Genomic DNA, 17,525 nt, shown 5'->3' with positions numbered 1-17,525 from the left:
TTATGGCTGTCAGGTTGCCATGGTGCCGTGTAAATAAACCCCACTGAACGGTGCGCCGTTAAAATGAAGCAACAGGAAACAACTGCTTTGAATGGCTCTCATACAATATTTATTAATGAGACATTTTTAGATTGTATTTATGATAATAATGAACGTGGTAGCGAGTGTATTACACCAACATGCTTTTTTCTCGTGCAGTTTGCAATTATCTTGGCAGAATATATTTAAAACACTGTATCTCGCGTGTAGAATGACATAAAACTGTTTCCAGGGGAACTAACTAACTGTCGCACCGCGCCAAATTACAAAAAAAATAAACGCGCCCAGAGACGGTTGTTGTTTGTGTTTTGCAGTTGTATTCCTGAGAGAAACATAAAAAATGCCGTAAGTGTATTCATGTATTTGTCCACACATAACTGCAACGATATGATCTTGTGTTCAGAATTTTGTGTGCTGTGGCGAAACCATCAAACAGTGACAATGGTACTTTGATAACATGACACTGAATGATTACCCTATTCCTATAGTAAGGTATTTACATGGTACTCCAAGGTACTTCAGTGAATACCATGGTACTACCATGGTACATGTCCAAGAAACCATGATAGTACTATAGTATTATAGTATAATGTCCACAACATGGTTGTATTGTGATGCCTTTTGATACCTCTTTGTTTCTTAGTGTTCTTAAGACTCAGGTATGACTAGTTTTTGGACTCGGTGTATTTGTGTTGCATGGAGGAGTGATATCTGACTCACTGCACTGACTTTGCATGATTCTATATTTTCCCTTACAGTGTGAAGAGAGCCCTTCATTTACATGACAAAGAAAACGTGAGTGAAGGAAATCACAGAAACACATCATCAGGGTTTTCTTTACTTTAAATTTAGATCAGAAATGTATTTTTTATATGTGTTTAAAGGGATAGTTCACCAAAAAATGAAAATTCCCTCATCATTTACTCACCCATATGCCATCCCAGATATGTATGTTTTTCTTTCTTCTGCTGAACACAAACAAAGATTTTTAGAATATCTCAGCTCTGTGGGTCCATAAAATGCAAGTGAATGGTGACCAGACCTTTCAAGCTTCAAAGATTACATAAAGACAGCATAAAAGCGATCCATTTGAGAAGTGATATAATAGGATTGGGTGAGAAACAGATCAATATTTAAGTCCTGTTTTACTATAAATCCCCAGTTTCACTTTCACATCCTGAAAGTGGAGATTTATAGTAAAAAAAAATACATATATATTTCACATATTGATCAGTTTCTCAACCAAAGTGACTGCATCAGTTCAGAAGACATACACTATATTGCCAAAAGTATTCACTCATCTGCCTTTAGACGCATATGAACTTAAGTGACATCCCATTCTTAATCCATAGGGTTTAATATGACGTCGGCCCACCCTTTGCAGCTATAACAGCTTCAACTCTTCTGGGAAGGCTTTCCACAAGGTTTAGGAGTGTGTTTATGGGAATTTTTGACCATTCTTCCAGAAGCGCATTTGTGAGGTCAGACACTGATGTTGGACGAGAAGGCCTGGCTCGCAGTCTTCGCTCTAATTCATCCCAAAGGTGCTCTATCGGGTTGAGGTCAGGACTCTGTGCAGGCCAGTCAAGTTCTTCCACACCAAACTCGCTCATCCATGTCTTTATGGACCTTGCTTTGTGCACTGCTGCTCAGTCATGTTGGAACAGGAACGGGCCATCCCCAAGCTGTTCCCACAAAGTTGGGAGCATGGAATTGTCCAAAATCTCTTGGTATGCTGAAGCATTCAGAGTTCCTTTCACTGGAACTAAGGGACCAAGCCCAGCTCCTGAAAAACAACCCCACACCATAATCCCCCCTCCACCAAACTTCACAGTTGGCACAATGCAGTCAGACAAGTACCGTTCTCCTGGCAACCGCCAAACCCATACTCGTCCATCAGATTGCCAGATGGAGAAGAGTGATTCGTCACTCCAGAGAATGCGTCTCCACTGCTCTAGAGTCCAGTGGCGGCGTGCTTTACACCACTGCATCCGACGCTTTGCATTGCACTTGGTGATGTATGGCTTGGATGCAGCTGCTCGGCCATGGAAACCAATTCCATGAAGCTCTCTACGCACTGTTCTTGAGCTAATCTGAAGGCCACATGAACTTTGGAGGTCTGTAGCGATTGACTCTGCAGAAAGTTGGCGACCTCTGCGCACTATGCGCCTCAGCATCCGCTGACCCCGCTCTGTCATTTTACGTGGCCTACCACTTCGTGGCTGAGTTGCTGTCATTCCCAATCGCTTCCACTTTGTTATAATACCACTGACAGTTGACTGTGGAATATTTAGTAGCGAGGAAATTTCATGACTGGACTTGTTGCACAGGTGGCATCCTATCACAGTACCACGCTGGAATTCACTGAGCTCCTGAGAGCGGCCCATTCTTTCACAAATGTTTGTAGAAGCAGTCTGCATGCCTAGGTGCTTCATTTTATACACCTGTGGCCATGGAAGTGATTGGAACACCTGAATTCAATTATTTGGATGGGTGAGCGAATACTTTTGGCAATATAGTGTATATTATACCACTGGACTCATAATGAATTAATTTATGCTGCCTTTATGTGATTTTTGGAGCTTCAAAGTTCTGGCCACCATTAACTTGCATTGAAAGGACCCACAGAGCTGAGATATTCTACTAAAAATCTTTCAGCAGAAGAAAGAAATTCATACACATCTGGGATGGCATGAAAGTGAGTAAATTATGAGATAATTTTCATTTTTGGGTGGACTACCCCTTTAAGAGTTAGGTCCATTCCAACCCTTTTTAAGCCAACACGAGAACTGCTGTCCATTGGTGTATTATGTAAGTAAATAAATAAGAACTGTTATTTGGTTATTAAAACAAATATATGTTTACAGTACAATAGTAAGAAATAATACCCAAAATTATTTATCAGTGTTCAGTGTGTAATTATTCTGAATCTAAATATTATGACTTTGTTCTTATCAATGATTATACATAACTGTTTCACATGTATTTATTTTAGACCCCAGCAAAGAGGCATGCATCAAACAGGAATTATTCCCCTATGACTGGAACTCGATTGATGAGTCCCATGACTAAACCTGCAGGTACTGGAACCTACAGTCCAGCTTCTGTGTCCTCATCAGGGTCTCATAAAACTCCCATTTGTTATATGTCTGCCCTTCAGGAGTTTTTTATATTTGATTTGTATTGTGAACAAAGCAATATGTGTGTGTATTCTTTTCTTTCTTTGTAATCACCATAAAAAAAACCCTGCTCATGCTGTCACCCAAGCACTGTACAGTAGAAGTCTCTTGTAATCCACTAGGCTTGCATTTTGATTAACTGACAGTGTAGCCATTAATAATATCATTGCTCATGCTGATTTGATAAATTGCTGACATTTAGTGCTTCATCAACAGGTAATTCCAAAGCAGTTGGGAAGACAACGAATCCCCCTAAAACAAAAGAGCCCATGACGGATGCTGAGAGGTAAAATTATGTAATCAAGCAAATTTCCTCATTTAAACTTATTAACAATAAAATTGGAGATTAGACAAATCAAAAATGTTTTTTTTTTTTTTTGTAACCTAAACTTACTCATTCCATACATAGTATGTACTGTAAATCTTCTGTACAATTACATTAATTGTTATTGACACACTGTTGTTGTGGCAGGTTTTATACTGTTGAGTTACTTTCTTAAAACTTGATTGCCTGTAGCAGAAACCATGGAGTCTATTTTTATGAGGTTACTAACAGTGGTATAACCGGAGCAGTGGAAAAGATAGAAATCTCTCCTCATAACTGGATATTTCCTTTGTCCCACTGGGCTGATAGCCATTATGACTGATCAGAATTTAATGACAGGACATGGAGGGAGTTTCATCACCAGCCAAAAGCCCCTCTGATTTACACTGCACTAAAAATAGTTGGATAAGGAGAGTTTAAGAAAAGACCTATTTCCTTTCCAACGCATACTAACACAGAGCTTCATGCGATCCATCAAGACAAGCATTAGTTTTGAATTTTCTAGTGCAGTCATTTAAGAGGAAGCTAGTTAAATATATATAAAAACATCAATAAAGAGAGCGGGCTTATAATTAATTTAAGAAAGTTTTCATTTGGGGAATCTAACCGAAGAGAACTGATCTTGTGCAAAATGTAGAAGAGAGCTTGAGTGGGATTGGACAAAGGGACTTGTATACGATTTTGCATTAAGTATCTCTCTACATTTTTAAGTATGCATTAAAAATATACAAATGTCTTTTTCTTAGTCAGCTTGTTCTCCCCTCATAGGCTTATAGGAATAATGAATATGTAACAGGGAGCCTGTGTCCTTATCAAGCAAAAATTTAGATAATATAATATAATACATAAATGCCTTATTAGCAGTTTAAGATTAAAAAAAATAAATTACAAAAAGAAAAATGTAAATGCTATTTTCTTTGTTTTTTTCTCCAGAATTGTATTTCTCAGGTGTAAGGTGAAAAGGTCTCTCAAGGACCTAATGAAATACAGGCAACGGCTGGGGACATTAGTGGTATGTGGATCAAATATAGTAATTTAAGACCACAGAGTTCTCAAATTACCATGAATGTGTGTTTTTAAGGATTGTTTATAGACTGCTCAGATTGATCTTCACCTTAAAAACTAGACCAAGACTATGCTAGGTTGTGTGTGCACATGCAAGTTCAGTGTCCTAATGTGGCAGTGTCACAACACTAGACCTGGGCCATAAACACAATAGACATTGAAATTAACCATTTGGTACATGAATATTTAAATCACAAAGGAAAATATCTTAATGTTTGTTTTTACTTCAGAACAAGAACATCATCACAACTAATCTTTTTATTTTCTTCCCAAATTATGCATTTTGAGAGGGTTACACATCAGTCCATTACAATAGATGTTAATGGTCAATTTTCCTCATTTACTTGGTGCATCATCACTTGCGTCGCCATTTGTTGAATGTTGTCATAAGTAAAAGGCACAATGACATGTAAAGTGGACAGTCATATAGATTTTTTTTAAAAGGGTCAACGATGATCATTCATTGTGGTTTGAATATAACACCACGTTGCAAATGGTTAAAAATGGCTTCTTAGGAACTGCAGTGTACACAATGCACAAGAAGGTTAAATTAGTAGTTGACTGATATGTGTTTTTCAAATGTTGATTTCTTAATTATGACATTTTGTCCCCCAATCCTGAATATGTGGTTATAGCCTTAGACTAGACTTAGGTTATTTTGAAATTGAAGCCAACTACAGTTAAAGGGATAGTTCACCCAAAAATTCCCTTATCATTTACTCACCCTCATGCCATCCCAGATGTGTATGACTTTCTTTCCTCTGCTAAACACAAACAAATATTTTTAGAAGAATATTTCATCCTTGTAGGTCCATACAATGCAAGTGAATTGTAACCAGACCTTTTAAGCTCCAAAAATCCCATAAAGGCAGTATAAAGTATTCCATGTGATGTCAGTGGTTTAATACTGTATGTCCTCTGTAGGAATGCAGTCACTTTGGGTGAGAAACATAAATATTTCAATCCTTTTTTAACTATAAATCTCCACTTTCACTTTCAGAATGTAAAAGAATGTGAAAATGGAGATTTATAGTAAAAACATGACTTAATTATTGATCGGTTTCTCACCCACACCTATCAAATCGCATCTGAAGATATGGATTTAACCACTGGAGTCATATGGATTAGCATGGATTATGCTGCCTTTATTTGATTTGTGGAGCTTGAAAGGTCTGGTCACCAGTCACTTGCATTTTATGGACATACAGAGCTGAAATATTCTTCTAAAAATCTTTGTGTTCAGCAAAAGAAAGAAAGTCATGCATATCTGCGATGACATGAGGGTGAGTAAATGATGAAAGAATTTTCATTTTTGGGTGAACTATCCCTTTAAAGTGTCTTATTGAAGTTGCACACCACACCTGTTACTGCATGTTACTGTTAAGCCAAATTTAATGTGTCATAGAAGAAACTGGCATCCTCATGTAAATGTCTGTTTGAATGTAGCCAGTAGAGGGCAGTAGTGAGCTGAGAAGTCTCTTGCTGATTGGTCCTGCTGATCTGCAAACTGAACTCAAGATGCATGAAGATCTGTGTGAGTCCTTTCACTGAGTTATGTGTTGGAAATTCATAGAACAGCATAATGACACCTTCTCAAGGTCACTTTATGTATTACAATTATTTACACTTTGTATATTCACTATTTAAAGAGTTCACACAAGAAATTGTACCTGTGGGTGATAGTTCAAAACAAACCTGAATATGCATTTCTTTTCAGCTTCTAAAATTGCATCTGGTGTACACAGGGCAGACACAAACAAAGGCCATTACCAAGGTGAGTATGAGTGTTAAGGATTTAAAAGTTTGTTAACATTAACAGCATGAATGATAACACTTACCTTAAAGGAACTGTTCACTCAAAAATGAAAATTTTGCCATCATTTACCAACCCTCATGTTGTTCCAAATCAATATGAGTTTCATTCTTCCATGAAACACAAAAGATGATGTTAGAATTTTAGCCTCAGTCACCATACACATTCATTGTATGGAACAAAAGATGCAGCGACAGTGAATGGCGACTGAGGCTAACATTGTGCTAAACACCTCCTTTTGTGTCTCACAGAAGAAAATCAAACCGGTTTGGAACAACATGAGGGTGAACAATATGACAATTTCCATTATTGTCATTGGCATTAAAGGAATAGTTCACACAAAAATGAAAATTCTCTCATCATTTACTTACCTTTATGCCATCCCAGATGTGTATGACTTTCTTTCTTCTGCTGAACACAAACGAAGATTTTTAGAAGAATATTTCAGATCTGTTGGTCCATACAATGCAAGTGAATGGGTACCAAATTTTTGAAGCTCCAAAAATCATGTAAGTCAGGTAATCCAAAAGACTCCAGTGGTTGTTTCCATATCTTCAGAAGCAATATGATAGGTGTGGGTGAGAAACAGATCAATATTTAAGTCATTTGTTTTTACCATAAATCTCCACTTATTCTTTTGTTTTTTGGCATTTCACATTCTTCATGCAAATCGCCACCTTCTGGTCTGGGCTGGTCAAAGGTGGAGATTTGTAGAAAAAGGACTAAAATATTGATCTGTTTCTCACCTACACCTTTCATATCGCTTTAAAAGATATGGATTTAACCACTGGAGTCTTATGGATTACTTTTATTCTGCCTTTATGTGATTTTTGAAGATTCTGGTCACCATTCACTTGCATTGTATGGACCTATAGAGCTGATATACAGTACTGTGCAAAAGTCTTAGGCACATAAGATGTTTCACAAAAACATTTGTCTTAAGATGGTTATTTATATCTTCAGCTTTAGTGTGTCAATATGAAATATAAATGTTAGACTCCCAAACATTACTTTTGCCAATAGAAAAGATTAGAATAGAAGAACAGGGAGCCCTGCAACAGATGTCATGGCCCCCACAAAGCCCCCCACTGAACATCGTGTCAGTCTGAGATTACATAAAGAGACAGAAGCAACTGAGACAGCCTATATAGATAGAAGAACTGTGGAGAAATCTCCAAGAAGCTTGGAACATCCTATCTGCCAACAACCAAGAAAAACTGTGTCCAGGTGTACCTAGGAGAATTGTTGCTGTTTTAAAGGCAAAGGTGGTCACACCGAATATTGATTTAGCTTTTTTAAGTTTACTGGACTTTGTATGACATTAAGTGATAAATGAAAACTATTTGTCATTATTTTTGAAGACATCCTCACTACAACATTTTTCTCAAGTGCCTAAAACTTTTGCACAGTACTGTATTCTTTAAAAAATAATTTGTGTTCTGCAGAGAAAAGAAAGTCATACACATCTGTGATGGTATGATGAGAGAATTTTCATTTTGGGGTGAACTATCCCTTTAAAAGTCAGTAGATAAACAATCTTTCTCTTATCAGAAAGCAAGCAATACATAAACGGTTTTGTTTCCAATCTAAAACGTTTCCCCATCACAAAACAGTCTTTGTCTCTGACACAAGGATATGTAACTTCCCACATTGAATTTATTTATATTACAGTATGATGATTGTGATCCCATTGCTTTGCCTAAAAGAGCCAGAGAAAGAAAATATTAAGTGTTCCACTTTTATGTGAGTCATGATTTATTTCAAGCGCAGAAGTTCTGGGGTTGGTCACATGGGACTTTTGAATTGGCATTTACGATGTGTTCATAGAGATTTGCTTTGATTAAGGGAAAAATAAAAGATCCTCTTTTTCTAAGAAAAATATTTCATTTTCCTAACACAAACAACCAAGAGCTCCTCTTCATTAGACAGACTTAATTAGATTATTTCAAGCAAACATTCTGCCCCCAGCAAAGCTGCGCTTGTGATTAAATCACACAATGGTGATTTGTTGCAACTCAATGGTTGGATTGTGATAAAGTTCAGCATGTTTTTAAGATAAGGTCGCCTGAAATTGTTTAATTAGTTACACTCGAGGACCTCTGCGTATATGTTGCTTGTAGCTCAACACCAAAGGAACGTCACAATCTTCATCACATAGTGAAGCATGAAATTTATCAATGTGGAGAACAACAACAGTACTGAGTGGATTCACATTTACAAGCATGGACAGAGAATCGGCCCTTTGTTATTTTAAGGTATACATTGAGATTAAACAAATTGTTATTCAAGGTGGCGTATGAGTATGACGTTTGATTGCGTCTTGTTTGAAATTAGGACAGATTTGACCATTTTCATGCTTTAGCTGTAGTGTAAGTGCTCAGATTGCATTATTTGCATTGCTTTAGGTTGTTGTATCCATAATCAAATGTATAGTGGTAGAACACTGCCTGAGACCCAAACATGTTTAGAATGAGGAGGCAGACGTTCTGTTTTCTGTATGACGTCTTAGAAAAGGGGCACACAGTAAAATGTGTGTTTATGTTCGCTGAGACACAGCAGCGTAGATGCAGCATCAAGCAAAAACAGAAGTTCTCATTTACATATGCCATTTTAAAAATGTGCTTTTCACAGTCAGCCATTATTAATTTATTCTGTGGGTGAAAGCGTCAAATTACAAGGGTTTCTTTTTTTTTCTCTCCAATTTTGAATGCCCAATTCCCAATACGCTCTAAGTCCTCATGGTGGCGTAGTGACTCGCCTCAATCCGGGTGGCAGAGGACGAATCTCAGTTGCCTCCGCGTCTGAGATTGTCAATCCGCGCATTTTATCACGTGGCTTGTTGAGCGCGTTACCACGGAGACATAGTGCGTGTGGAGGCTTCACGCTATTCTCCGCGGCATCCACGCACAACTCACCACGCGCCCCACAGAGAGCGAACCACATTATAGCGACCACAAGGAGGTTACCCCATGTGACTCTACCCTCCCTAGCAATCGGGCCAGTTTGGTTGCTTAGGTGACCTGGCTGGAGTCACTCAGCACACCCTGGATTCGAACTCGCGACTCCAGGGGTGGTAGTCAGCGTCTTTACTCGCTGAGCTACCCAGGCCCCAATTACAAGGGTTTATTGAGATAAATCAATTAATATTCAGCTGGTCATATAATCTCAACATGGCAGCACTCATGAATGTGCAGCTTTTTCTCTAAGACTGATATGACTAGAGTCATTCGTGTTAGTGTACATCATTTCAAACATATTTTTCAAAAATACTGTTCTACTATTACTATTTCATTCTTTTTAAAAGTTTAGCAATTAGCCAAAAAATTACTGAAGTGCCCAGTGAAATTTGTGGCTGATGGGGAGAGACATAAGAAGATAGTTACGATTAAGTATTTGTGTTAGTAATATTGAAGTCCGGGGGGCCTGGGTAGCTCAGCGAGTATTGATGCTGACTACCACCCCTGGAGTTGCGAGTTTGAATCCAGGGTGTGCTGAGTAACTCCAGCCAGGTCTCCTAAGCAACCAAATTGGCCCGGTTGCTTGGAAGGGTGGAGTCACATGGGGTAACCTCCTCGTGGTCGTGATTAGTAGTTCTTGCTTTCAATGGGGAGCGTTGTAAGTTGTGTGTGGATCGTGAAGAGTAGCATGAGTCTCCACATGCTGTGAGTCTCTGCGGTGTCATGCACAACGAGCCACGTGATAAGATGCGCGGATTGACGGTCTCGGAAGCCACCCGGATTGAGGTGAGTAACCGCGCCACCACGAGGACCTACTAAGTAATGGGAATTGGGCATTCCAAACTGGGGAGAAAAGGGGATAAAAATTAAAAGAAATAAATATATATATTGTGGCAGAATGATCCGCCCCTCTGGCTCGTCATCGTCACCCCGCCTCTTAGGGCCGCCCTTCAGCCAGGCTCATGACGGGAGTTGGGCGGGAGAGCGAGAAGAGGTGCATAATTAATAAGCCTCGTTTGGTCAACGGTGAATGAATCGCACCTGATGGGGATAATGCTTCATCACCCTTGTTTTTAAAACGCAGTGCGCACCTCTTCTCGGGGAGCCGGCTTCAAATCTCCATGTGTGTACACACTGGCATCCTCACACGCCCAGGACTGGGAGGGATCGGACAAGTGGACGCGCTGCCGGACCCGTTCTTCGGAGCCCCGGACGCCGTAATGAGTCACCGGGGGTGAACTGCTCACGTTGCCGCCGACGGGCTAGATGCCGCGCTTCCCTCACGCTTGCCGCGGGCCGCCAGTGACGCCGCCGCCCCACGCACCCTGGACTTTGGAGTGGAGCGTGTGCGGCCGACTGACCCAGCCCATGCCAGGGCTATCCTATGAACACTACCCCGCCCCTTTCACGGAGCCCCGTTCACCGCGCGGATGCCAGATTCCCCCTTTTATTATGAACACTATTTCCCCTTGGACACTTTATTACCTCTTTTGGACATTTTACGTTTATTATTGCTTCCAATAAATGCCTCTCTGAGGCTTGACGCCACACCCACTGTGTCTGTCTCTTGCTCACCCTGCCACAATATATATATATATATATATATATATATAAGTAATGTTTAAGTCTTTCAGCAAAATTGGAACTTGTCAAATATTTGTCATTTAATTTGTGTTATGAAAGAGTGCTTTCTGTGTTGGAATTGTAAATTTGTGAATTAGATGAGTGTGACAAAATTTAATTACTTGTTGCCATGAAAGGATTGTGATTGTCCATGAAAAATAAACATTTCCACAAAAACGCAACTAAATATGGACTATTTCAGTAAACAGACTGAATCAAACTTTAGGGAGCATCAGAGTATGTCCTGTAAATAATGTGTTGTGCTCTGTTGCGGTTTCTCTTTTCTCATTACAGTTAGACTATTAGGAAGTCAAAGTTTAAAATTATTCAACTTTATTCAAGTTCCTTTGTGGATTTTTGAACTGTTAAATGTGTATACATGATTATAGTGTGTAATAAGGAAGGCCAGAGCTAAACTTTTGCCTAAAGGCAAAATATAAGCACAGTAAATAAATATATTGTTTATGTGTGTTTAATTTAGGATGTCTTTAAACTATTTTAATACAATTTAAACAATTAGCTCTGTTGAGACTCCAATTTATCTTGGCACAGATCACTAATGCCCTGGATTTCAAAGACACACATCATTGCCATTAGTCACTCGCACGAATGTATTCACAAACAGGCAGTGTCACTTGAGCTGTTCAGGATCTGGTGTGAATAACACATGATGGTGAGGATATGACACTACTCTGTGTTAAAGCCATGCTGAGCACCAGGCAGTGTGATACTGCCAAGAGAGCTGAGAAAATCCACAAGGATATTTTAACTTTGACAGGCAAACCACTGAATCCATGTCACTAATGTTAGCAGCAATCACCTTATAGCTTCTCAAAATGTTCTTTATGTTACAAGCTGGTAGGGCGTAACCTTGAGAGAGGCCGAAATGGCAATTCATTTTTAAGGATGCAGGGTTCCCACACATTTTGACCAAGGAATTGCCATAACTTTTGCATGACCTTTCCAGTAATTAATGATTACTGGATAGGGGCCTGGGTAGCTCAGCAAGTAAAGACACTGACTACCACACCTGGAGTCGGAAGTTAGAATCCAGGGCGTGCCGAGTGACTCCAGTCAGACTTCCTAAGCAACCAACTGGCCCGGTTGCTAGGGTGGGTAGAGTCACGTTGGGTTAACCTCCTCGTGGTTGCTATAATGTGGTTCTCGCTCTCGGTGGGGCACGTGGTGAGTTGTGCGTGGATGCTGCGGAGAATAGCTGGAGAAACGCGCTAGGTCTCTGCGGTAATGCGCTCAAGCCACATGATAAGATGCGCGGACTGACTGTCTCAGACGTGGAGGCAAATGAGATTCATCCTCTGCACCCGGATTGAGTCACTACGCCACCATGAGAACCTAGAGAGCATTGGGAATTGGGCATACCAGATTGGGGAGAAAAAAAAAAAGATTACTGGATAACAGTTAAAAAAAAAATAAAAAATTCTCACTGTGAATTCGGCAGCAGTAGGTCAAAAGTTCTGCCACTGTAATTGGTCTGTGCTTATCGAAATGCGAATTACTTCCCCAAGTTGCCAAAGCTGGAAGTGCTGTTGAACATATGTGCATGTGTGAGCTCCAGTTCCTGGGTGAAATGTCCACAGAGTGGCACCAAAAGAGTTGCATTTTTAGTTGAAAATGATGTAATACAGTCAACTGGAATGACCCGAACCCTAAACCTAACCTTCAGTGAAGTAAAAATGTAATTAGAGTGAAAATTCAGGCACTGAATCACACTCAGTATTGTTTGCATGAACGTGAATACATCCTGGTTCCTACGGGACCAGATCTCCTGTCACTTACGTTTCTCTCTCAATGTGCTATCAGTAGTGCTAGAGAGAAAGGTGAACATATCTGATTTGAAGAGGAATTACATTTGTCAGTAATTCGGCAGAATGGGTCGATTTCAGGGTACATAAACTTTGGAAGCAACATGTCGATTTCCCATGTTATCATGTTGTGTCTGTTTGTATGTCAGGTACCAGTCTTTGGAATTAATACTTTTAAATAATAACACTTATTAGTATACCAATGTGTACAATAAACCCCTCAACAGACAGACTGATGTTATTACCCTGGTATGTGGGCAAATGTAATTCTACACAAACCCACAGGAAGAGAAATAGCTAGCCAATGAACTATATTAGAGCATAACAGAACTAGAAAATGTTTACTGTATTAACTTTTTAAGATTTTTAAAGATTTTACTTATTTCCACGTCTTTTCCAAGCCTGGAAATCAGAATTTTAATATTCCCATGACTGGGAACCCTGCTGTTTTAGGACTAACAAAAGTTGTCAAGCATTCTAGAGAAGTCAAGTCTCCTAAACAATCAGATCAGCTGTAAATTTTCTCGCTTATTCAGGCATTACCATGTCTCCAGCTTCAGCCTGCATGTTGCTGATGAGCGCAAAATGGAAAAAGAGAGAGCACAATAATTCTGAGGCAAGTTTGTCGCCTGGACCAAGGGTATTGATTATTTCTGTGTGGCGAGAGATTTGGAAAATTCAATTAAAGGAGCTGAGCAAAGGATTCATAAATCGGCCCCTGCCTCCACCTCTTCTACGCCCATACAGAGACATTGTTATGTTCTAAATCAATGTTGCACTTCACAATATATTTTCTTTGGAGCATGAAAATAAATAACATTTAAACAGTTCTGCTTACCGCTGAAGCAAATTTTATCTTCACCAAAGCCCTCTGTCTTCGTGAGGGGGCCTCCCACACACATCAGCAGATGTAGCAACGGATTTTTATGGCAAGTTTTCCATAAGAAAATCCTATAGAATGTGAATTTTGCGATGACAAAATGAGAAGGAAGGGGACGGATCAGCAGAATAAAAATTGATCAGGCCACAGATGGGGTCGAGCCGTAGGAGATTTGTAAGACAGCCTTAATAGACTGTATTAAAAATTCCTTAAAATATAATAAAACAAATAGGTTTTTGGTTCTTGGCTGGGACGGGGTCACAAACCCTGCTAATATCACATCAATCCTGGGCTGTTGAAGGATAAATGGGGTCTGTTTGGAGTACATTTAGTCTTTCTGATGAAAAACACCAGCACAATTAAAGGGCTGCCGTATATTAAGGTTTGTTATATCAGAGATGGCGGGGCGGAGGTGAGTAAGCATTGCCGAGTTTGCGTTTCGGAGATGTGTGCTGGAGAATGAAATGAGAGTTATAACGTTATTTTAGATGCATTCAGTCAAAAAAGCATTTCAGATACTTCATTTGCATTTAGATCAAGTAGCAGTGGCAGCTAGCAGTCTACAAAATCTATGACTGATGGTGTGATTTATCTGATAAGAGCAATCAAAGTTAAACTACACATGTACATGTTTCATTCATGTATTTTCAAAATGATCAATGATGAAACATATTAAGCAAGATAAAGTGTGTGTTAATTTATCTATGTTGGTTTTACAGGATTGAAACAGACCAGCAGCTCTTATGTATTTCTGAAGGAAATCTTAAGGTATGTTTTCTTTTTTTTCTACAGTAATACTGGGGCACTTTACTTATTTAACTCTTAATGCTCATCACATTACATATATTCACTTATTTCTATAATAATTTATGTTTTGTAATATACTGTATGTTTTGTAATATCTATTGTCTATTTAATTCTAATTCATTTACAGATATTTCATAATTTTGAGATTATCGGCACTAGTTGATAAACACGTCAGTCAGAGGTGTTTCGAAATCTAGTCAATCAGAATATTCACTTTCTGTTTGCATATTTTAGTACATTTTGAGTGCATATCATGTAAAATAATAGTAACACAAAATTTCAGAAATAATTTTACTATATGTAAAATTGGCCATTGGCTAGCCTGCTGTCTTAATATCGGTATCAGCCATGGAAACATCTACCTTGGTTGACTACTAGTAAAAGATATGAAAATGTATTATGCTTAATCTTACAGCAACATTTGAGATTAACTACCCCATCTTTTTTTAAAAAAATTTTTTTATTCAAAATGTAAATGTAAAGTTCCAGTAATTTGACAGAGCTATTAGAGGAACATTCTGGGTTCAATAAAAGTTAAGCTCAATTGACAGCTTTTGTGGCATAATTTGAATACCACAAAAATGTATTTTGACTTGTCCCTCCTTTTCTTTAAAAAAAAAAGCTGGGTTACAGGGAGGCACTTACAATGGAAGTGAATGTGACCAATCCATAATCGTTAAAATACACACTTTTTCAAAAGTATAGCCATAAGACATAAACATTATATTAGTTAACATGATTTTAGTGTGATAAAATCGCTTTCTAACCTGTTCTGTGTAGTTATATCCAATTTTACAACTTTGTTGCCATGACAATGCAACACCATAAACCCTAACATGACAGTAAAAACTATGATTTAGACAAATTTGCAGCTCAAATAATATAAGTGTTATAACAGAAGAATTAATGTATACTTTTGTAAAAATATAAGTTTCACATTTCTGCCTTAAAACACTCTAAAATCTGGCCCCACTAACTTCCATCATAAGTGCCTTACTGCAACCTCGATTTTTGCTTTTTTTATTAAGAGGGACAAGTCGAAAAATTACTTTTTATGTTTATCAACATTATGTCACAAATGCTGTCAGTTGAGCTTAACAAGTATTGAACACTGAATATTCCTTTACATAGGATAATGTCAAGCATTTCTGTATGCTTAAATACGCAATATGAAATACATGTTTCATTTTTCACTTTTTCAATTCATTAAATGTGCATTAAAGCTGGGCACTAGACATGCAGTATGCCATTAGACTTGCATGCCCACTATGCCTTTTTTATGTGTGTATATAATTCTGTGCACAGCTGCAAATGGGATAGTTCTCCCTTTATCAAAGCTGCAGTTCTCTGTCAGCATGTTTGATGTACACTGAACATCCTATCAGTCTGAGAGCGGCAAGATGTCAGAGGAGGCTGTCAGTCTTTCTATCGTAGTCAGAATGAGACAGCGCTGCCGACACCTTGCCATTCCATCTCAGACACATTTACATTGAATCCACTTGCTGAAAGGTTTTTCTTTTTTTTCCTTTCACCAGGAATCTGACAAAATGTTGATTCTACAATACACGGTGTGCTGTGCTGCTGCGAAAATAGTGTTCTTAGTACTGGCATACTGTCCCATTAGGGCTGATGCAGACAGAAATGTATAATAAATGTATACATACAAATAGAGTGAGGTTCAGAATTTAAATTTTTTTCATATATAAGGCCATACACAGGTTCATACATAAGATAATTAATTGCTTATGTTAATCTGTCTTTTTATTTTGACAGCCTCTGATCTTCTCTTGATGTTCAACTTGCACTGCAGATGGTGCCCACTCAGACCTCTTATTTCTGCCCAAGGTGGATCACGTAACCTTCTCTTTGTCACTTCTACAGGCCTCATGAAGGACAAAATCTTAAGCTGACCTAACAAAACACCCGTGTCTCATATGCTCTGAGCACTGCTACAGTTGAGAAGAACAACAACTTTAGGTTGTTCTCAACATTTTAACATTCAATAATTTGGTCTATACACCATGGGCTGTATAAGTCTGACCGTAAAGTTCACCAAGTTCATAAGAGATCAGCAAGCATGCAAGGCATGATCTGAAAGCAATTGTATCCTATGGTTGTTTAATATTAGCATCAGCCCTTGAAAATGGTATTATACTTCCTGGCAGAGTTTGTCTCTTTGCAGTTTGTTTCCTAATCAAATGTCATGCGTAAGATGGTAAAACCAAAACCTTTTCATTCTCCCCTCATCCTCATTGTGTGTGTATGTGTGTATAGCACCAGAGTTAGCGCTGGCTGTAACACACTAGCCCCTTTGTGACCTGATAACATTTATAGTTGTAATGGATTTTTTTAATGGCCATCATTAACTCGCACAAAGAGGGGTGAAAAAGATTGCTTGTACTTTTTTTCCGCTGGTATTTCAGCTTTACAGCATTATCTTCTGATATGTCTCCTTCCATCATTTTTGTTTTACAGCCCATGGAGTCGAAGCATTTTAATGCGTGGCTTTATAATCAGTCTCTTGTCTTCAGTCACTTCCAAGATAATTCCATTTTGTTAAATTAATGAGTCTTTTACTTCACCACAATTATTGTCAAAAAGTAGTAGTCAAATACATTTTTTTTTCCTTCCAAGTTCCTTTATTTGGTGCAACCTTTTGCTCATTAACAGCAGTTGGGTCATTTGAAAAGCCTTGGGACCCATGTTCAGACACAAGATAAAGACATTTTCATTTGGTAAAAAAACTTTGATGTATCAAAAATGTTATTAAAAAAAATTATTTCAGCACAAATGGTCCCTTACACACTGGTCATTTACACTCCTAATATCCCACTAACAAAATTTGTCTCTAAGGCATACAAGTGAAAGTCTGGCAGTACTGTATCTCCTTTCATTGGATTCACTATTCTCAACTCAGGCAAGTTCACCAAACCTCATTAAGAAGAAACTGAATTTTCCCAAACTATTCCCATCCTGTTTTATTCTGACCCAATGGATTCTCCCCTCATTGTGCC

The 17,525-nt window shown here is 38.5% G+C and overlaps 1 protein-coding gene across 4 annotated transcripts; it reads left to right on the top strand.

The window, feature by feature from the left end:
• Window positions 1–271: 271 nt before the first annotated feature.
• Window positions 272–17,508, top strand: LOC127446346 (centromere protein R-like). Of its 4 annotated transcripts, XM_051707209.1 has the most exons (10): window positions 272–384; window positions 798–834; window positions 3,035–3,119; window positions 3,435–3,504; window positions 4,477–4,555; window positions 6,055–6,142; window positions 6,326–6,382; window positions 13,361–13,440; window positions 14,424–14,472; window positions 16,285–17,500. In XM_051707209.1, the coding sequence occupies exons 1-9, from the start codon at window positions 380–382 to the stop codon at window positions 14,427–14,429; spliced, it is 507 nt and encodes a 168-aa protein (XP_051563169.1). In that variant the 5' UTR covers window positions 272–379; the 3' UTR covers window positions 14,430–14,472; window positions 16,285–17,500. The 4 variants fall into 4 exon arrangements, with proteins under 4 accessions (XP_051563169.1, XP_051563170.1, XP_051563171.1 ...); XM_051707210.1 differs by lacking the exon at window positions 13,361–13,440 and having other exon boundaries at window positions 277–384; window positions 16,285–17,488; XM_051707211.1 differs by lacking the exons at window positions 272–384; window positions 798–834 and adding an exon at window positions 2,604–2,737 and having other exon boundaries at window positions 16,285–17,508.
• Window positions 17,509–17,525: the final 17 nt, after the last annotated feature.

Source organism: Myxocyprinus asiaticus, chromosome 9 (genome assembly GCF_019703515.2).
Source record: "Myxocyprinus asiaticus isolate MX2 ecotype Aquarium Trade chromosome 9, UBuf_Myxa_2, whole genome shotgun sequence".
NCBI classification, from domain to species: domain Eukaryota; kingdom Metazoa; phylum Chordata; class Actinopteri; order Cypriniformes; family Catostomidae; genus Myxocyprinus; species Myxocyprinus asiaticus.
The sequence above is the reverse complement of the archived record's forward strand: the minus strand, read 5'-3'. Positions and strand labels throughout refer to the sequence as shown.